We start from the raw sequence: 21,799 nt of genomic DNA on the forward strand, positions 1-21,799 counted from the left end.
TTCATTACCTTTGGGCCAGGCATCCAGGTACTATGATCTCTCCCTTACTCCCCATATTAAGTCAGTTGTCAAATCATGGCAATTATGTCCCCATAGCGTCTTTAGCATTCATCCACTAAATAAGACATCATCCTACTTCAGTTTACCACCATTGTTTGTCTGAACTTTTGCAATAGCCATCCATTTGGTCTCTTTGCTTCCAATATGCCCCTTCTCCAAGTCAAATTCAGAGAGCAAAATAACCAAGCTCAGATCTGATCACTGCAATCCTCTACTCAAACACTTTCAATGACTCCCTATTGCCTGGATGCATAATGTTTTTTTTTTCCACTGTGAGAGCTCAAGTTCAGCAAATCCCATTTCATAAAATTAAATTGGCTTTGAAAAGAGACCTGTGGGTGACATTTTGATGATGTTGGAGAAGAGAATGGGAGTTAGGAGAATTCTTTCTTTTTCAAGCTTCTTTTAATTTATGTTTCTGTGTTAAAAGACTCTATTACATGTCTGTGTATTGGGGTCTGGTAGTGGGCAATGTCTATTGCTCAGGTTTCAGAAAAAAGAAGCATCTTTCTGACAAGTAACTGACAAGTAGTTAAGGCAGTTTCCAGTCTGAGAAAAGAACAGAAATATTTTGATCATTCATTATTTATTTTTAATTTTGACTAAATACAATTTTTGAATCAAATGTCCTTGAGAGAGTATCAATAATCCCAAGGGTGTTACAATCAATTATGAGTCATATAACTAACACACACAAACACACAGACACACACACACAGACACACAGACACACACACACATATATATTCATCCCCCATTCCCCATTTGCTTTTGCTTTTCTATCCTAAAGAAAAGATGATATAATGCAGAAGTTGCAGGTCTACAAACCCTCTATTGTTTTTCCACCTTAGAAGAGATTCCAAATAATCATCTTTATTTTAAATTTCAAATTAGAACTTATATTTTGGAAAAAAAATGGGTTAGTCCCAGTCTTCAAAGATAAATAGCCATCTGTGGGCTAGATGGAGAGACATGTCATACCAGGTTTTTTTTACATTTATTTTCAGCTTGCCTATAAAAATTATATAGGGACCAAAGTTGTATTAATGCTTTCAAAGAAATAGCTGCCTCTAGTCTCCTTTCTCTATCCTCATTACATGGCACTGAATATGGAAAATGATGTTAGATTTCAGTTTTATCTTTAAGAACGAGTAGTCAAGAAAGATTTTATAATTTCTTTAAGCCACATTTATAGCAATGTTATGAAAACTAAAAAAAAAAAACAGTTCTTAGTTGAGTTGTACTTTATTTGTACCTTAAACTATTAGATAATATTTAATATTGCCCCCCAAATTCTATTCTTCTCTTTTCTTCAACATTCCCTAATCAAGAACTAAAATCTCTTCACCATTAATTGGCACCCTCAGAAAAAGTCCAATACCAAACAGAAGAGATAACGTATAATCTTCTTGAAAAGAAAGAAAAATCCAGCCCTATTCCCAGAAGTAAGTGCTATTAGCAGTAGTACAGTTTATACTTTTATTTCTTCACTTAGAAGTATTTTAAATCCTTAGTTTTCTGCTGACTTCTTAATAATAGTTACACCTTTGCTCTTGCATGTACTCATAGAGAGGAGTAATGCTGCTTGGATAGTAACTGCCTGAATTGGTTCTTTCTCTTATATGAAAGACTTCTAATCTTTGAGAACCAACAATATCTTGCTTGCAATTCCCACTATCCCCTGGCACACTGGAGCTGGAGACTGACCTCTTCCTTCCAGTACTTGATGGATTATTATGCCGAGGCTCTCTTGTTCCTGGCTGATCAAAGCTGTCAAAAGATTGGTTAGAATTGGATTTGTTTTTATTGTATGTATGCTCATAAGTGATCTGATGGCTGGATCCAGACTGGCTATTCCTATCACTTGATTGGTCACAAATAGGTCCATGTATTCCATTCTTTCTGGACCTAGACTGAGAGCAAGTTGACTTCGTTGGGGTATTTCTTTTTTTTCCTGACTGTTTATTATTGGATTTTGACTCATTTTTAACCTGAGAAGGGACTTCTTCTGCCTGTTGATGACTTGATTCTTGACTTCCTAGAATTCTGGAAAATCTATCTCTTGACATCTCAGGGGTGCTGAGCCCAGAGTAAGGACTAATTTCACCTGATTGTTCAATGCTTTCATCAAAGACCTCCTGAAATCCTGTACTCATGTCAGAATCAGAATAATCATTCCTTAAACATGAATGTCCAAGAAGAGAGAGGTGACTGAGACTGACATGTTCAGACCCCATAGAGCTAGAATTGTGAATACTGGTCCTAGAGAACCCAGAGTGCCTAAAACCAGTCTGTCCATAATTATACTCAGCACTGCCATAGCTACCATGGACCCAATGCCTACCTGATTCTTGCTTTTGTTGTGCCCTACCTACTGGATGTCTGTGAGGAGCAACAAAGGCTCCAGGGCTGTCACTGGCCTGGGAACTTCTTATGAGGTGATTAGATTGACCAATAGGATATCCTGAGTGTCCAGAAGAGTATTGGTTCTCTCCATGGCCAGATGTCTCTATTCCCAATGAAATAAAGCCAATGGATTCTCTTGAATCACAGTCTGACTGCCTAAAAGATTCATATTCTTGTCTTCTACCAGCTTCTCCTTTGCCCCTAGACCGGGAGTCGCTGGACTGTCTCTGACCATAACCAGACTGACTGCAAGAGTCCTGTTCTTGTATCCTTCCAGATTCTGCCCTGTCCCTTGACCTAGAGTCACTAGTCTCTCTTTGACCAGAACCTGACTGTCTGGAAGAGTCATGTTGTTGTCTCCTACGGGATCCTCCCCTGCTCCTGGATCTGGAATCACTGGACTGTCTCTGACCAAAAGTTGAATGTGTAGAAGATTCTGGTTGCTGCCTGCTGCTGGATCCCTGAATACTACTTCTTCTAGAATCACTGGACTGTCTTTGACCAGATCCTGACCGTCTAGACGAATCTTGTTGCTGTCTCCTGCTTGTTATATCCCTTCCCCTTGAACTTGCATCTCTGGCCTGTCTATCACTGGTACTTGACCCTCTGGGAGCATCTTGTTGTTGTCTCCTACTAGATTCTCCTCTGCCCCTTGACCTAGAATCACTGGACTCTCTTTGACCAGAGCCTGACTGTCTTGAAATGTCATCTTGTTGACTCCTACTGGATCTTCTTCTGCTGGTTGACCTGCGGTCACTGGATTGTCTCTGACTCGAACCTGACTGTCGTGAAGAGTCTTGCTGCTGTCTCCTGCTTGGTACATCCCTTCCTCTTGAGCTAGCATCCCTGGTCTGTCTTTGACTAGAACCTGACTGTCTGGAAGAGTCAGGTTGTTGTCTCCTACCAGCTTCTCCTCTGCCCCTAGACCTGGAGTCGCTGGACTGTCTCTGACCATAACCAGACTGACTGCAAGAGTCCTGTTCTTGTATCCTTCCAGATTCTGCCCTGTCCCTTGACCTAGAGTCACTAGTCTCTCTTTGACCAGAACCTGACTGTCTGGAAGAGTCATGTTGTTGTCTCCTACGGGATCCTCCCCTGCTCCTGGATCTGGAATCACTGGACTGTCTCTGACCAAAAGTTGAATGTGTAGAAGATTCTGGTTGCTGCCTGCTGCTGGATCCCTGAATACTACTTCTTCTAGAATCACTGGACTGTCTTTGACCAGATCCTGACCATCTAGACGAATCTTGTTGCTCTCTCCTGCTTGTTATATCCCTTCCCCTTGAACTTGCATCTCTGGCCTGTCTATCACTGGTACTTGACCCTCTGGGAGCGTCTTGTTGTTGTCTCCTACTAGATTCTCCTCTGCCCCTTGACCTAGAATCACTGGACTCTCTTTGACCAGAGCCTGACTGCCTTGAAGTGTCATCTTGTTGACTCCTACTGGATCTTCTTCTGCTGGTTGACCTGCGGTCACTGGATTGTCTCTGACTCGAACCTGACTGTCGTGAAGAGTCTTGCTGCTGTCTCCTGCTTGGTACACCCCTTCCTCTTGAGCTAGCATCCCTGGTCTCTCTTTCACCAGACCCTGACTGTCTGGAAGAGTCATTTTGTTGTCTCCTACGAGATCCTCCTCTGCTCCGCGATCTGGAATCACTGGACTGTCTCTGACCAGAAGTTGAATGTGTAGAAGATTCTGGTTGCTGCCTGCTGCTCGATCCCTGAGTCCTACTTCTTCTAGAGTCACTGGACTGTCTTTGACCAGATCCTGACCGTCTAGACGAATCTTGTTGCTGTCTCCTGCTTGTTATATCCCTTCCCCTTGAACTTGCATCTCTGGCCTGTCTATCACTGGTACTTGACCCTCTGGGAGCATCTTGTTGTTGTCTCCTACTAGATTCTCCTCTGCCCCTTGACCTAGAATCACTGGACTCTCTTTGACCAGAGCCTGACTGTCTTGAAATGTCATCTTGTTGACTCCTACTGGATCTTCTTCTGCTGGTTGACCTGCGGTCACTGGATTGTCTCTGACTCGAACCTGACTGTCGTGAAGAGTCTTGCTGCTGTCTCCTGCTTGGTACATCCCTTCCTCTTGAGCTAGCATCCCTGGTCTGTCTTTGACTAGAACCTGACTGTCTGGAAGAGTCAGGTTGTTGTCTCCTACCAGCTTCTCCTCTGCCCCTAGACCTGGAGTCGCTGGACTGTCTCTGACCATAACCAGACTGACTGCAAGAGTCCTGTTCTTGTATCCTTCCAGATTCTGCCCTGTCCCTTGACCTAGAGTCACTAGTCTCTCTTTGACCAGAACCTGACTGTCTGGAAGAGTCATGTTGTTGTCTCCTACGGGATCCTCCCCTGCTCCTGGATCTGGAATCACTGGACTGTCTCTGACCAAAAGTTGAATGTGTAGAAGATTCTGGTTGCTGCCTGCTGCTGGATCCCTGAATACTACTTCTTCTAGAATCACTGGACTGTCTTTGACCAGATCCTGACCATCTAGACGAATCTTGTTGCTCTCTCCTGCTTGTTATATCCCTTCCCCTTGAACTTGCATCTCTGGCCTGTCTATCACTGGTACTTGACCCTCTGGGAGCGTCTTGTTGTTGTCTCCTACTAGATTCTCCTCTGCCCCTTGACCTAGAATCACTGGACTCTCTTTGACCAGAGCCTGACTGCCTTGAAGTGTCATCTTGTTGACTCCTACTGGATCTTCTTCTGCTGGTTGACCTGCGGTCACTGGATTGTCTCTGACTCGAACCTGACTGTCGTGAAGAGTCTTGCTGCTGTCTCCTGCTTGGTACACCCCTTCCTCTTGAGCTAGCATCCCTGGTCTCTCTTTCACCAGACCCTGACTGTCTGGAAGAGTCATTTTGTTGTCTCCTACGAGATCCTCCTCTGCTCCGCGATCTGGAATCACTGGACTGTCTCTGACCAGAAGTTGAATGTGTAGAAGATTCTGGTTGCTGCCTGCTGCTCGATCCCTGAGTCCTACTTCTTCTAGAGTCACTGGACTGTCTTTGACCAGATCCTGACCGTCTAGACGAATCTTGTTGCTGTCTCCTGCTTGTTATATCCCTTCCCCTTGAACTTGCATCTCTGGCCTGTCTATCACTGGTACTTGACCCTCTGGGAGCATCTTGTTGTTGTCTCCTACTAGATTCTCCTCTGCCCCTTGACCTAGAATCACTGGACTCTCTTTGACCAGAGCCTGACTGTCTTGAAATGTCATCTTGTTGACTCCTACTGGATCTTCTTCTGCTGGTTGACCTGCGGTCACTGGATTGTCTCTGACTCGAACCTGACTGTCGTGAAGAGTCTTGCTGCTGTCTCCTGCTTGGTACATCCCTTCCTCTTGAGCTAGCATCCCTGGTCTGTCTTTGACTAGAACCTGACTGTCTGGAAGAGTCAGGTTGTTGTCTCCTATCAGCTTCTCCTCTGCCCCTAGACCTGGAGTCGCTGGACTGTCTCTGACCATAACCAGACTGACTGCAAGAGTCCTGTTCTTGTATCCTTCCAGATTCTGCCCTGTCCCTTGACCTAGAGTCACTAGTCTCTCTTTGACCAGAACCTGACTGTCTGGAAGAGTCATGTTGTTGTCTCCTACGGGATCCTCCCCTGCTCCTGGATCTGGAATCACTGGACTGTCTCTGACCAAAAGTTGAATGTGTAGAAGATTCTGGTTGCTGCCTGCTGCTGGATCCCTGAATACTACTTCTTCTAGAATCACTGGACTGTCTTTGACCAGATCCTGACCGTCTAGACGAATCTTGTTGCTCTCTCCTGCTTGTTGTATCCCTTCCCCTTGAACTTGCATCTCTGGCCTGTCTATCACTGGTACTTGACCCTCTGGGAGCATCTTGTTGTTGTCTCCTACTAGATTCTCCTCTGCCCCTTGACCTAGAATCACTGGACTCTCTTTGACCAGAGCCTGACTGTCTTGAAATGTCATCTTGTTGACTCCTACTGGATCTTCTTCTGCTGGTTGACCTGCGGTCACTGGATTGTCTCTGACTCGAACCTGACTGTCGTGAAGAGTCTTGCTGCTGTCTCCTGCTTGGTACACCCCTTCCTCTTGAGCTAGCATCCCTGGTCTCTCTTTGATCAGACCCTGACTGTCTGGAAGAGTCATTTTGTTGTCTCCTACGAGATCCTCCTCTGCTCCTCGATCTGGAATCACTGGACTGTCTCTGACCAGAAGTTGAATGTGTAGAAGATTCTGGTTGCTGCCTGCTGCTCGATCCCTGAGTCCTACTTCTTCTAGAGTCACTGGACTGTCTTTGACCAGATCCTGACCGTCTAGACGAATCTTGTTGCTGTCTCCTGCTTGTTATATCCCTTCCCCTTGAACTTGCATCTCTGGCCTGTCTATCACTGGTACTTGACCCTCTGGGAGCATCTTGTTGTTGTCTCCTACTAGATTCTCCTCTGCCCCTTGACCTAGAATCACTGGACTCTCTTTGACCAGAGCCTGACTGTCTTGAAATGTCATCTTGTTGACTCCTACTGGATCTTCTTCTGCTGGTTGACCTGCGGTCACTGGATTGTCTCTGACTCGAACCTGACTGTCGTGAAGAGTCTTGCTGCTGTCTCCTGCTTGGTACATCCCTTCCTCTTGAGCTAGCATCCCTGGTCTGTCTTTGACTAGAACCTGACTGTCTGGAAGAGTCAGGTTGTTGTCTCCTATCAGCTTCTCCTCTGCCCCTAGACCTGGAGTCGCTGGACTGTCTCTGACCATAACCAGACTGACTGCAAGAGTCCTGTTCTTGTATCCTTCCAGATTCTGCCCTGTCCCTTGACCTAGAGTCACTAGTCTCTCTTTGACCAGAACCTGACTGTCTGGAAGAGTCATGTTGTTGTCTCCTACGGGATCCTCCCCTGCTCCTGGATCTGGAATCACTGGACTGTCTCTGACCAAAAGTTGAATGTGTAGAAGATTCTGGTTGCTGCCTGCTGCTGGATCCCTGAATACTACTTCTTCTAGAATCACTGGACTGTCTTTGACCAGATCCTGACCGTCTAGACGAATCTTGTTGCTCTCTCCTGCTTGTTGTATCCCTTCCCCTTGAACTTGCATCTCTGGCCTGTCTATCACTGGTACTTGACCCTCTGGGAGCATCTTGTTGTTGTCTCCTACTAGATTCTCCTCTGCCCCTTGACCTAGAATCACTGGACTCTCTTTGACCAGAGCCTGACTGTCTTGAAATGTCATCTTGTTGACTCCTACTGGATCTTCTTCTGCTGGTTGACCTGCGGTCACTGGATTGTCTCTGACTCGAACCTGACTGTCGTGAAGAGTCTTGCTGCTGTCTCCTGCTTGGTACACCCCTTCCTCTTGAGCTAGCATCCCTGGTCTCTCTTTCACCAGACCCTGACTGTCTGGAAGAGTCATTTTGTTGTCTCCTACGAGATCCTCCTCTGCTCCGCGATCTGGAATCACTGGACTGTCTCTGACCAGAAGTTGAATGTGTAGAAGATTCTGGTTGCTGCCTGCTGCTCGATCCCTGAGTCCTACTTCTTCTAGAGTCACTGGACTGTCTTTGACCAGATCCTGACCGTCTAGACGAATCTTGTTGCTGTCTCCTGCTTGTTATATCCCTTCCCCTTGAACTTGCATCTCTGGCCTGTCTATCACTGGTACTTGACCCTCTGGGAGCATCTTGTTGTTGTCTCCTACTAGATTCTCCTCTGCCCCTTGACCTAGAATCACTGGACTCTCTTTGACCAGAGCCTGACTGTCTTGAAATGTCATCTTGTTGACTCCTACTGGATCTTCTTCTGCTGGTTGACCTGCGGTCACTGGATTGTCTCTGACTCGAACCTGACTGTCGTGAAGAGTCTTGCTGCTGTCTCCTGCTTGGTACATCCCTTCCTCTTGAGCTAGCATCCCTGGTCTGTCTTTGACTAGAACCTGACTGTCTGGAAGAGTCAGGTTGTTGTCTCCTATCAGCTTCTCCTCTGCCCCTAGACCTGGAGTCGCTGGACTGTCTCTGACCATAACCAGACTGACTGCAAGAGTCCTGTTCTTGTATCCTTCCAGATTCTGCCCTGTCCCTTGACCTAGAGTCACTAGTCTCTCTTTGACCAGAACCTGACTGTCTGGAAGAGTCATGTTGTTGTCTCCTACGGGATCCTCCCCTGCTCCTGGATCTGGAATCACTGGACTGTCTCTGACCAAAAGTTGAATGTGTAGAAGATTCTGGTTGCTGCCTGCTGCTGGATCCCTGAATACTACTTCTTCTAGAATCACTGGACTGTCTTTGACCAGATCCTGACCGTCTAGACGAATCTTGTTGCTCTCTCCTGCTTGTTGTATCCCTTCCCCTTGAACTTGCATCTCTGGCCTGTCTATCACTGGTACTTGACCCTCTGGGAGCATCTTGTTGTTGTCTCCTACTAGATTCTCCTCTGCCCCTTGACCTAGAATCACTGGACTCTCTTTGACCAGAGCCTGACTGTCTTGAAATGTCATCTTGTTGACTCCTACTGGATCTTCTTCTGCTGGTTGACCTGCGGTCACTGGATTGTCTCTGACTCGAACCTGACTGTCGTGAAGAGTCTTGCTGCTGTCTCCTGCTTGGTACACCCCTTCCTCTTGAGCTAGCATCCCTGGTCTCTCTTTGATCAGACCCTGACTGTCTGGAAGAGTCATTTTGTTGTCTCCTACGAGATCCTCCTCTGCTCCTCGATCTGGAATCACTGGACTGTCTCTGACCAGAAGTTGAATGTGTAGAAGATTCTGGTTGCTGCCTGCTGCTCGATCCCTGAGTCCTACTTCTTCTAGAGTCACTGGACTGTCTTTGACCAGATCCTGACCGTCTAGACGAATCTTGTTGCTGTCTCCTGCTTGTTATATCCCTTCCCCTTGAACTTGCATCTCTGGCCTGTCTATCACTGGTACTTGACCCTCTGGGAGCATCTTGTTGTTGTCTCCTACTAGATTCTCCTCTGCCCCTTGACCTAGAATCACTGGACTCTCTTTGACCAGAGCCTGACTGTCTTGAAATGTCATCTTGTTGACTCCTACTGGATCTTCTTCTGCTGGTTGACCTGCGGTCACTGGATTGTCTCTGACTCGAACCTGACTGTCGTGAAGAGTCTTGCTGCTGTCTCCTGCTTGGTACATCCCTTCCTCTTGAGCTAGCATCCCTGGTCTGTCTTTGACTAGAACCTGACTGTCTGGAAGAGTCAGGTTGTTGTCTCCTATCAGCTTCTCCTCTGCCCCTAGACCTGGAGTCGCTGGACTGTCTCTGACCATAACCAGACTGACTGCAAGAGTCCTGTTCTTGTATCCTTCCAGATTCTGCCCTGTCCCTTGACCTAGAGTCACTAGTCTCTCTTTGACCAGAACCTGACTGTCTGGAAGAGTCATGTTGTTGTCTCCTACGGGATCCTCCCCTGCTCCTGGATCTGGAATCACTGGACTGTCTCTGACCAAAAGTTGAATGTGTAGAAGATTCTGGTTGCTGCCTGCTGCTGGATCCCTGAATACTACTTCTTCTAGAATCACTGGACTGTCTTTGACCAGATCCTGACCGTCTAGACGAATCTTGTTGCTCTCTCCTGCTTGTTGTATCCCTTCCCCTTGAACTTGCATCTCTGGCCTGTCTATCACTGGTACTTGACCCTCTGGGAGCATCTTGTTGTTGTCTCCTACTAGATTCTCCTCTGCCCCTTGACCTAGAATCACTGGACTCTCTTTGACCAGAGCCTGACTGTCTTGAAATGTCATCTTGTTGACTCCTACTGGATCTTCTTCTGCTGGTTGACCTGCGGTCACTGGATTGTCTCTGACTCGAACCTGACTGTCGTGAAGAGTCTTGCTGCTGTCTCCTGCTTGGTACACCCCTTCCTCTTGAGCTAGCATCCCTGGTCTCTCTTTCACCAGACCCTGACTGTCTGGAAGAGTCATTTTGTTGTCTCCTACGAGATCCTCCTCTGCTCCTCGATCTGGAATCACTGGACTGTCTCTGACCAGAAGTTGAATGTGTAGAAGATTCTGGTTGCTGCCTGCTGCTCGATCCCTGAGTCCTACTTCTTCTAGAATCACTGGACTGTCTTTGACCAGATCCTGACCATCTAGACGAATCTTGTTGCTCTCTCCTGCTTGTTATATCCCTTCCCCTTGAACTTGCATCTCTGGCCTGTCTATCACTGGTACTTGACCCTCTGGGAGCGTCTTGTTGTTGTCTCCTACTAGATTCTCCTCTGCCCCTTGACCTAGAATCACTGGACTCTCTTTGACCAGAGCCTGACTGCCTTGAAGTGTCATCTTGTTGACTCCTACTGGATCTTCTTCTGCTGGTTGACCTGCGGTCACTGGATTGTCTCTGACTCGAACCTGACTGTCGTGAAGAGTCTTGCTGCTGTCTCCTGCTTGGTACACCCCTTCCTCTTGAGCTAGCATCCCTGGTCTCTCTTTCACCAGACCCTGACTGTCTGGAAGAGTCATTTTGTTGTCTCCTACGAGATCCTCCTCTGCTCCGTGATCTGGAATCACTGGACTGTCTCTGACCAGAAGTTGAATGTGTAGAAGATTCTGGTTGCTGCCTGCTGCTCGATCCCTGAGTCCTACTTCTTCTAGAGTCACTGGACTGTCTTTGACCAGATCCTGACCGTCTAGACGAATCTTGTTGCTGTCTCCTGCTTGTTATATCCCTTCCCCTTGAACTTGCATCTCTGGCCTGTCTATCACTGGTACTTGACCCTCTGGGAGCATCTTGTTGTTGTCTCCTACTAGATTCTCCTCTGCCCCTTGACCTAGAATCACTGGACTCTCTTTGACCAGAGCCTGACTGTCTTGAAATGTCATCTTGTTGACTCCTACTGGATCTTCTTCTGCTGGTTGACCTGCGGTCACTGGATTGTCTCTGACTCGAACCTGACTGTCGTGAAGAATCTTGCTGCTGTCTCCTGCTTGGTACATCCCTTCCTCTTGAGCTAGCATCCCTGGTCTGTCTTTGACTAGAACCTGACTGTCTGGAAGAGTCAGGTTGTTGTCTCCTATCAGCTTCTCCTCTGCCCCTAGACCTGGAGTCGCTGGACTGTCTCTGACCATAACCAGACTGACTGCAAGAGTCCTGTTCTTGTATCCTTCCAGATTCTGCCCTGTCCCTTGACCTAGAGTCACTAGTCTCTCTTTGACCAGAACCTGACTGTCTGGAAGAGTCATGTTGTTGTCTCCTACGGGATCCTCCCCTGCTCCTGGATCTGGAATCACTGGACTGTCTCTGACCAAAAGTTGAATGTGTAGAAGATTCTGGTTGCTGCCTGCTGCTGGATCCCTGAATACTACTTCTTCTAGAATCACTGGACTGTCTTTGACCAGATCCTGACCGTCTAGACGAATCTTGTTGCTCTCTCCTGCTTGTTGTATCCCTTCCCCTTGAACTTGCATCTCTGGCCTGTCTATCACTGGTACTTGACCCTCTGGGAGCATCTTGTTGTTGTCTCCTACTAGATTCTCCTCTGCCCCTTGACCTAGAATCACTGGACTCTCTTTGACCAGAGCCTGACTGTCTTGAAATGTCATCTTGTTGACTCCTACTGGATCTTCTTCTGCTGGTTGACCTGCGGTCACTGGATTGTCTCTGACTCGAACCTGACTGTCGTGAAGAGTCTTGCTGCTGTCTCCTGCTTGGTACACCCCTTCCTCTTGAGCTAGCATCCCTGGTCTCTCTTTGATCAGACCCTGACTGTCTGGAAGAGTCATTTTGTTGTCTCCTACGAGATCCTCCTCTGCTCCTCGATCTGGAATCACTGGACTGTCTCTGACCAGAAGTTGAATGTGTAGAAGATTCTGGTTGCTGCCTGCTGCTCGATCCCTGAGTCCTACTTCTTCTAGAATCACTGGACTGTCTTTGACCAGATCCTGACCGTCTAGACGAATCTTGTTGCTGTCTCCTGCTTGTTATATCCCTTCCCCTTGAACTTGCATCTCTGGCCTGTCTATCACTGGTACTTGACCCTCTGGGAGCATCTTGTTGTTGTCTCCTACTAGATTCTCCTCTGCCCCTTGACCTAGAATCACTGGACTCTCTTTGACCAGAGCCTGACTGTCTTGAAATGTCATCTTGTTGACTCCTACTGGATCTTCTTCTGCTGGTTGACCTGCGGTCACTGGATTGTCTCTGACTCGAACCTGACTGTCGTGAAGAGTCTTGCTGCTGTCTCCTGCTTGGTACATCCCTTCCTCTTGAGCTAGCATCCCTGGTCTGTCTTTGACTAGAACCTGACTGTCTGGAAGAGTCAGGTTGTTGTCTCCTATCAGCTTCTCCTCTGCCCCTAGACCTGGAGTCGCTGGACTGTCTCTGACCATAACCAGACTGACTGCAAGAGTCCTGTTCTTGTATCCTTCCAGATTCTGCCCTGTCCCTTGACCTAGAGTCACTAGTCTCTCTTTGACCAGAACCTGACTGTCTGGAAGAGTCATGTTGTTGTCTCCTACGGGATCCTCCCCTGCTCCTGTATCTGGAATCACTGGACTGTCTCTGACCAAAAGTTGAATGTGTAGAAGATTCTGGTTGCTGCCTGCTGCTGGATCCCTGAATACTACTTCTTCTAGAATCACTGGACTGTCTTTGACCAGATCCTGACCGTCTAGACGAATCTTGTTGCTCTCTCCTGCTTGTTGTATCCCTTCCCCTTGAACTTGCATCTCTGGCCTGTCTATCACTGGTACTTGACCCTCTGGGAGCATCTTGTTGTTGTCTCCTACTAGATTCTCCTCTGCCCCTTGACCTAGAATCACTGGACTCTCTTTGACCAGAGCCTGACTGTCTTGAAATGTCATCTTGTTGACTCCTACTGGATCTTCTTCTGCTGGTTGACCTGCGGTCACTGGATTGTCTCTGACTCGAACCTGACTGTCGTGAAGAGTCTTGCTGCTGTCTCCTGCTTGGTACACCCCTTCCTCTTGAGCTAGCATCCCTGGTCTCTCTTTGATCAGACCCTGACTGTCTGGAAGAGTCATTTTGTTGTCTCCTACGAGATCCTCCTCTGCTCCTCGATCTGGAATCACTGGACTGTCTCTGACCAGAAGTTGAATGTGTAGAAGATTCTGGTTGCTGCCTGCTGCTCGATCCCTGAGTCCTACTTCTTCTAGAGTCACTGGACTGTCTTTGACCAGATCCTGACCGTCTAGACGAATCTTGTTGCTGTCTCCTGCTTGTTATATCCCTTCCTCTTGAACTTGCATCTCTGGCCTGTCTATCACTGGTACCTGACCCTCTGGGAGCATCTTGTTGTTGTCTCCTACTAGATTCTCCTCTGCCCCTTGACCTAGAATCACTGGACTCTCTTTGACCAGAGCCTGACTGTCTTGAAATGTCATCTTGTTGACTCCTACTGGATCTTCTTCTGCTGGTTGACCTGCGGTCACTGGATTGTCTCTGACTCGAACCTGACTGTCGTGAAGAGTCTTGCTGCTGTCTCCTTCTTGGTACATCCCTTCCTCTTGAGCTAGCATCCGTGGTCTGTCTTTGACTAGAAACTGACTGTCTGGAAGAGTCAGGTTGTTGTCTCCTATCAGCTTCTCCTCTGCCCCTAGACCTGGAGTCGCTGGACTGTCTCTGACCATAACCAGACTGACTGCAAGAGTCCTGTTCTTGTATCCTTCCAGATTCTGCCCTGTCCCTTGACCTAGAGTCACTAGTCTCTCTTTGACCAGAACCTGACTGTCTGGAAGAGTCATGTTGTTGTCTCCTACGGGATCCTCCCCTGCTCCTGGATCTGGAATCACTGGACTGTCTCTGACCAAAAGTTGAATGTGTAGAAGATTCTGGTTGCTGCCTGCTGCTGGATCCCTGAATACTACTTCTTCTAGAATCACTGGACTGTCTTTGACCAGATCCTGACCGTCTAGACGAATCTTGTTGCTCTCTCCTGCTTGTTGTATCCCTTCCCCTTGAACTTGCATCTCTGGCCTGTCTATCACTGGTACTTGACCCTCTGGGAGCATCTTGTTGTTGTCTCCTACTAGATTCTCCTCTGCCCCTTGACCTAGAATCACTGGACTCTCTTTGACCAGAGCCTGACTGTCTTGAAATGTCATCTTGTTGACTCCTACTGGATCTTCTTCTGCTGGTTGACCTGCGGTCACTGGATTGTCTCTGACTCGAACCTGACTGTCGTGAAGAGTCTTGCTGCTGTCTCCTGCTTGGTACACCCCTTCCTCTTGAGCTAGCATCCCTGGTCTCTCTTTGACCAGACCCTGACTGTCTGGAAGAGTCATTTTGTTGTCTCCTATGAGATCCTCCTCTGCTCCGCGATCTGGAATCACTGGATTGTCTCTGACCAGAAGTTGAATGTGTAGAAGATTCTGGTTGCTGCCTGCTGCTCGATTCCCGAGTCCTACTTCTTCTAGAGTCACTGGACTGTCTTTGACCAGATCCTGACCGTCTAGACGAATCTTGTTGCTGTCTCCTGCTTGTTATATCCCTTCCTCTTGAACTTGCATCTCTGGCCTGTCTATCACTGGTACCTGACCCTCTGGGAGCATCTTGTTGTTGTCTCCTACTAGATTCTCCTCTGCCCCTTGACCTAGAATCACTGGACTCTCTTTGACCAGAGCCTGACTGTCTTGAAATGTCATCTTGTTGACTCCTACTGGATCTTCTTCTGCTGGTTGACCTGCGGTCACTGGATTGTCTCTGACTCGAACCTGACTGTCGTGAAGAGTCTTGCTGCTGTCTCCTGCTTGGTACATCCCTTCCTCTTGAGCTAGCTGATCTTTGTTGTCCAGAGTTTGGGCACTGACATTGATCTGATCTAGATTGTCCAGAGATTGAGCACTCTCCTGAGTCTGATCCTTGTCCATAGCTTGCGGACTGACTTGAGCAAGACCAATGTCCTTTTCCTCTGCTATTTTGTGACTGACAACATGAATTTGTTACATTTCCTTCATAGTTCTCTGAACACATTTTGCTGTATGCCTGTTCTCTGCAAGATTCATCAGACTGACAAGAGCTAGATCTTTTTCTCTGTTTTCCACATTTATCTGACTGAGCACAGGCATGTTCATGATGATCTCTTCTACAGTTTCTTGTTTGGGGAGACTTGCATCTTTGTCTTTGTTCCCCACATTCTTTTGACTGTGTGGAGTTAGATCCATATCCCATGCTTTTTATCCCATAGGACAAGCCTTCTGAACTATATACACGGATTTTTCTTCCACTACTCCCTGACCAATCAGAGGAAAATTCATGTTTTTCTCCTCCATATATCCTGGAGGGGCTAATACTTGACTTGGGTCTCATTTTCTCCAGATCACTTGAGCTGGATCTATTTTCCATATTCTCACTTCTCTTTGAATGTCTTGGTTTTGACTCATGTTGTTTTCTTCCAAAGATGTCCTTGTATCCTGAGCTTGATGAGCGATCTAGCTTTCCATGTCCTCGAGAATTGGACTTGGACCTATGCCTAATTTTCTTTGATCTTCCAGTGTGGGACCTGGGTTCCTCTCCTGCACTCCAACTTGAATTACTAGAATCAGTCTCTTCTTCCTCTTCCTCTTCTTTGGTTTTGCTCTGTTCTTGGCGATGATGATGAGGATGCTGTTTCTGTGACCCTGAAGCTTGGCAGTACTCTTTTCCAATGGATTGGTTGCAGGCCATAGTCAGTTTGAATATCATTAGAAGAAACTCAATAAAGTCCACTTTCTTGTCATGGTCCCGATCAAGCATCTGCATGAATATTTCCACTGTGTCAGGATCATCTGGATTCTGTTCAAAGCAAGATGTGAAGAAACATCTGATTAGTACTGAGCCTCCTGTTACCTACCAATGAAGAGATTGGGTCTTAACTTAGCATGCCTCCAGGCTGACTTACTTATTCTGACATAGTTGAATATCAATAGACATGAATCAGAAAGGAACAAGGTAATAGGAGCATAAGCCAAAAAGCTATTTAGGAATGTGGAAATGGGATTATAGGGCATAGGGAGTTTAGACCATTAATAACATTTCACTAAGTTATAATGTGCTGCCAATTTAGGATTCTATCTGGAGAAAAGATCCCTTTAAACAGAACAATCAATTGCCTCAGACTCAATTTGACTTAAAGGAGTCAAATCTTAAATTTATTAAATTTTCATCTAATGTTTTAGAGTAAATCATTAGAACACTTCTTATGCTGAGATGAGACAACTGAGTAAGATAAACTTTCAGACATCCATTTATCTTCACACCCCTTTAAAATTTCAGGGGCAAAGGCCAACTAATAAGAAGATGCTTGCCTCTGATGTCACTGTCCTTTTGGAGACCATACCATACAGAGTATTTTGTGTTTTGCCAACACAAAATGCTGTCTGAAATTTTTTCATTGGAGATTGATTCTTCCTCCTGGGAAAGAATTTTCCTTTTGAGAAGTGATGCAACCCTAAACCTGTAGCATTAATGTTAATTGATTTTCAGATTACTTTCAACTGTGAGAGAAGCCTAGGACCAGAAGGAAGATACTCACTCTCTGAATATGGAGTGAAGTTGTGATATGCAAATCCAGTATTGAAGGAGGGGAGAAAAAGGAAGGACCAAAGAAGACGTAAGAGAATGTAGCTTCTTCTCTCTTACAGATAGGGTAGCCTATAGCCATGGAACACTACATATAATATCTGATTTGGTTGCAGCTTTGTTAATTTTACTGAACTTTTTTTTTAATCACTTGCATTTTATTCTTTGTTATAAGAGATATCTCTTAAGGAAGGGAATTAAAAAGGGAAAGGCAGGTGATGTTAGCAAGAAAGGAAAGGGAAAAAGAAAGAAAGAAGGAAGAAAGGAAAGAAAAAAGAAAGAAAAGGGAAATATAAGGCTGCTGAAGATAAATTTTCAATTATTTCAGTTTGCCTAAGGTCAACCCTCCTTAACATCATCAATTTTATTCAATTCAATTCTGTAAGTATTCACCAGTCCTTTTCTATGGATGAGGAGCTATAGTAGAATTCTATTTAGGGCTCTCACAAGTGGGTTTATTGCTCTCTAGGACTGAAAATCACCTTCTCAAGAATGTGGCTGCTTAAACCTTTGACTGGCAGGCAGCCCTTACCTTCAAAATTGGCCGAAACTCATTTTCCAGAAGTTTCTTCAGCTCTCTTTTGCACAGTGTGTTACAATCTTGGTCCTGGGAGGTGTACTTGTAGTAAACTTCAATAATGCTAAGTATACTGCTCAGGAGATGAGACATCTTTTTCTAAGCTTATGAGAACCTGAGAAAGAAAGAAAAAAATGAGCTGCTTCTTTTTTCATTCCCTTTCTTTTCTTATAATTCCTTCCTTCCTTACCCTAATGAGCAAAAATAACCACAAAAATATTCTACACGTCTTATCCCTTTCAACTTAAAAATCCACACTGAAAAATGATTCACACCTTAAAAAACAATAACAACAACAAAAAAGCAACCCTTAGCTTCTGTTTTAGAATCAATATTGTGTATTGATTGCAAGGCAGAAGAGTGGTAAGCGCTGAGCAGTGGTGGTTAAATGACTTGCCCAGGGTCACACAGCTGGGACGTGTCTGAGGCCATATTTGAACCAGGACCTTTCATCTCTATGATTGGCTCTTTATCCACTGAGCCACCTAATCTGCACCACATGATTCATATCTTTTGACTTAGTAGACAAGGTAATTTCTTGTCCAGGGTTTCTCAGTGAAGCCTGGACCTAGTCTCCTAATCCTTAATTCTGAAAGAACCCAGAAACCATGAATTTGAGTTTTATCTGCTTTGCTTTCAGTGGGACCAAGCATTTCAACTTTGCTTGGATCTCTTCAGATCTCGTGCCTGAAACCACATATATCTCAATCACCATTTCTGTCACTTTCTGTGCCTCATTACTCCAAGATAACAGGCCAGTGGGAAAGGCCCCATATCTATTAGTTGTCAGTCCTCTGGGGCACTGATCACTATATGGAATCCATGTCCCAATTCAATTTATTTTAACAAACATTTGCCCAATGAGCATGAGCAAAACTCATCAGACTTCCAGAGGAAGAAAACCTAGAAAGCAGCCACTAGTGAAGATGTGGCCTCGGTCCATATCTCCAAACCTAATCACAATCATACTGTTATTCAACAAGATATTCGTGAGCATTCACTTAAATTAAGCAAAAATTCAACATAATCCTACCCTAGGCAAAACATAGGGTTACAAACAAAGAGAAAATGGCAATCTAAGTGAAGTTTATAATCTGGAAGGGGTAGGGTGAGGGATAAGGGGAGACAGGGAGTAAGGAAAGGGAGTCAACATAAACAAGGCAGAGAGTGATAGGAACAAATCCAATACAGCAAGAGGAAATGAGAAATTTATCAGTGTAGGATGAAACTGAATGATGAAGAGGAAGACTTCCATAAACTCTAATGAAGTGACTGATCACAAATGCTACTTTTCCCTCACCTCCCTTCTTCCTGTCTCACTCCTTTTATTCCTGTGGGCTGTCTTTCATTCATGGCTCAGTTTCTACTTCCACTAGACACATTTTTCTCTTGATCTTATCCACCTATGCTGATACTTGGAGCTAAAGGTCTCATTTGTACCTGAACCTAACTGACTGGTTCAAAGGCACTGACATTTGTTAGACCTTTCTTCATAGCTAGAATACACTTCTGAGTCTTCTTGTGCAGAAAATTGAGTGTTCAGCTATAAAAACAATAAACATCTGCTCTTATTTCATACACATTCAAGAGTAATTCACAAGAATGTCCTTAAAATTAAATGACAAATCAATGCTTTCAATAACTTAAGGAAGCCCACATTATGGGATTTCTACCTCCAGTGCCAACCAAGTACCTGGAAGATCAGACAAACCCTTTCTCACTTACCCAGTTCACAAAGGAACAAGTAGAATGTAGAACAAAGTAGCTTGCAGTGTGCCAGCTGTTTGGGATTCTAGGCTTTTTATAGTGGGCTTAATGGTCCATCTTACTAAGGTGACACCCTTTCTGTGGGACAACTTGATTCATTTCCAACCAAACACAGCTCCACCTCTGTCTCCAGGGCCATTTGTTTACTTCACATCACTTCCTCACGTACTCATGTGAGATTGCCCTGGCAGCTTCCAAATTCAGGCTGGTATCCACCCACTTATCAATGTGGTTGAGGACATTTTGCAGAAGAGTCTGTATGGATATTGTGAGCTCCTCAAAAGCAGGTATCATATGTTCTCTAGCCCTTCTGTCTCTCACTAGAGTCTTGAACCTAAAATATGAGCTCTGCCTCTAGAAAGAAAGTCTCGGAAACATCTGGAGAATTTCTTTACTTGGCATCATTCGCTTGATTTGAATAGCATTTTAGAAACAGTAAAAATTGAACAAGGAACAGGTGCAACACTTGCTGCACAGAATTATTGTTAATCTGGTTATCTTCAAAGGGCTTTTCTGGAGTAGCTGTTAAGGATATTTGTATGAATTGTCCTTAGAACAATTTGGACTACCTTATGGGGAGTGGTCTCCTTCTCCCCATAATCCCCCTTACCTTGTCCCATCCTTCATTCTCCTGGCCACTTACCACATGTTACCATTCAATAACATGGTCTCAGAGACTTGCAAAAAAATGGGTCATGTCAGATATTGATGTGAGAGATAAAATGAAAGAATCTAGGAGATTGAAATCCAATTTTTGTGCCTTAGTACCAGATAATAATCCATGAAGAAAGGAATCATCAATAAACCCATAAAGTATTCAGGACCAGATCAGCCACCCATCTATCAATCAATTAGTTTGCATTCTTTTAAGTGTTTAATATATGCTTTATGCTTGTCATTGTCCTAAGTGCTGTTAGTAGTAGTGATGAGGATTTCAAGGTTTCTAGGACAAAATGACTGTGATAGAAAGCGATTCTATCTCAACACAGCTTCATTCATCCTCTTTTTTGGTTTTATTTATTTTTATTTTTTTTTCTTATTTCTTTCAGAGATTCATTGAGTGTTAGAAAGTCTACTTTGGTAGGCTATCTTGGATGTCTCCCAAGTTTTAGAGCAATTTAAATTTTTAATAGTTTAAAACTACTCTAAAATTTTTAGGATTCTCTGTGTGTGTGTGTGTGTGTGTGTGTGTGTGTGTGTGTGTGTGTACAAAAACAAGTAGGCAAGCCTTTTGGATTAGATTGTTAGACAGTTAGGATAGAAGTACTGGTCTACCAGTAACTGATGGACCTGGAGCAAGTGTCTTTACCTCTTGGTATTTGGGTTTTGCTGTCCTGTAACTAAGGCACCCTTAGGATGCTCAAATTCTTCTAGATGTTTGCAAAGATACACATGTATCAAATAGTGTTTGGAAAGAAATCTAAGAGAATGTGTTACAGGAGGAACAGGAACAAATTTAGTCAGAAGTGACAGCTTAAATTTTGGAATGCCTAGTGTTCTGGTAGGCTGTTGAATGAATCAGAAAACTTGAATTTAGTTCCAGAAGCACTGTTCTTAGAGATCCTTCTAATTTGCCAGAAGTCACGTGGCTGCTCTTTGCTCAGATTTGGCTTAAGTACATTCTGTGTGCTTATAGTGTTCTAACCAAAACTGTGGATGCTTAAGAATGAAACAGACTGGAGACAGCTAGGTGGCTAAGTGAATTGAGAAGCAGGCCTTGAAATGAGAGGTCCTGGGTTCAAATTTGGCCTCAGTCATTTCCTAGCTATGTGACCCTGGGCAAGTCACTTAATCCCCATTGCCTAACTCTAATTTATTATTCTGCCTTAGAATGAATACATAATATTGATTCTAAGATGAAAGTTAGAGTTTAAAAAAAAAGGATGAAGCAGATTTGGAATTGGATTGGTTGTACTTATGAAAATCTAAACTTTAGTTTTTCCACTATATTCTAGTCAAATTTGCAATTTTTTTATAGACTTTCTTTTCCCTGAGGAAGCCAGTTCATATACTGAATTATAGTATACAGTTTTTGAGTCACTAGGCTTCCTTGATGACCATCCCCTGGCTTTCAGTGGAGCAGTGACTTCAATTTCTTCAAGAAGGATGGCAAATTCTCCTCTCATGATGCTCAGCTACCTCTCATTTTGGAAAAGAAATTTAACTCAGAGCTTCTGCATGAAAGCTGAGGCAGGATCATAAAATTTAGAACTTGTAGGGACCTTAGCTATCATCTAGTTCAAATTCCTTATTTTATAGATGAAGTTCAAAGGGGCCAAAGGAGAGCTAGTAAATCTCAGAATTGAAACTTGAATGTAGTTCTCCAAATGCATTGTTCTTTTCATTACACCAGTGACTTTGAATTTAATAGGGTAGTATTAAAATTCTGTTCCCAATGCTTATTTATCATCAAATTCAATCTCATCCCTCCCACTAGCTAATTGAACAAGTGACTTGTGTAAGTCATCAGTGAACTCATTTCTAC

The 21,799-nt window shown here is 44.8% G+C and overlaps 1 protein-coding gene across 1 annotated transcript; it reads right to left on the reverse strand.

The window, feature by feature from the left end:
- Positions 1 to 621: 621 nt before the first annotated feature.
- Positions 622 to 19,357, reverse strand: LOC103106047 (filaggrin). The gene is made up of 3 exons (XM_007485648.2): positions 19,273 to 19,357; positions 17,503 to 17,662; positions 622 to 16,184 (listed from the first exon to the last, which is right to left on the reverse strand). The coding sequence occupies exons 2-3, from the start codon at positions 17,638 to 17,640 to the stop codon at positions 1,590 to 1,592; spliced, it is 14,733 nt and encodes a 4,910-aa protein (XP_007485710.2). The 5' UTR covers positions 17,641 to 17,662; positions 19,273 to 19,357; the 3' UTR covers positions 622 to 1,589.
- Positions 19,358 to 21,799: the final 2,442 nt, after the last annotated feature.

The sequence above is a fragment of the Monodelphis domestica genome, chromosome 2, assembly GCF_027887165.1.
Source record: "Monodelphis domestica isolate mMonDom1 chromosome 2, mMonDom1.pri, whole genome shotgun sequence".
In the NCBI taxonomy this organism is placed as follows: Eukaryota; Metazoa; Chordata; class Mammalia; order Didelphimorphia; family Didelphidae; genus Monodelphis; species Monodelphis domestica.

Excerpts from the sequence above, each read along its gene's own strand:
- LOC103106047 (XM_007485648.2), bottom strand. The coding sequence starts at position 17,640 with ATGTCTCATCTCCTGAGCAGTATACTTAGCATTATTGAAGTTTACTAC. Across the intron at positions 16,185-17,502 it reads AGTTTCGGCCAATTTTGAAG|AATCCAGATGATCCTGACAC; the intron begins GTAAGGGCTGCC and ends TGCTTTGAACAG.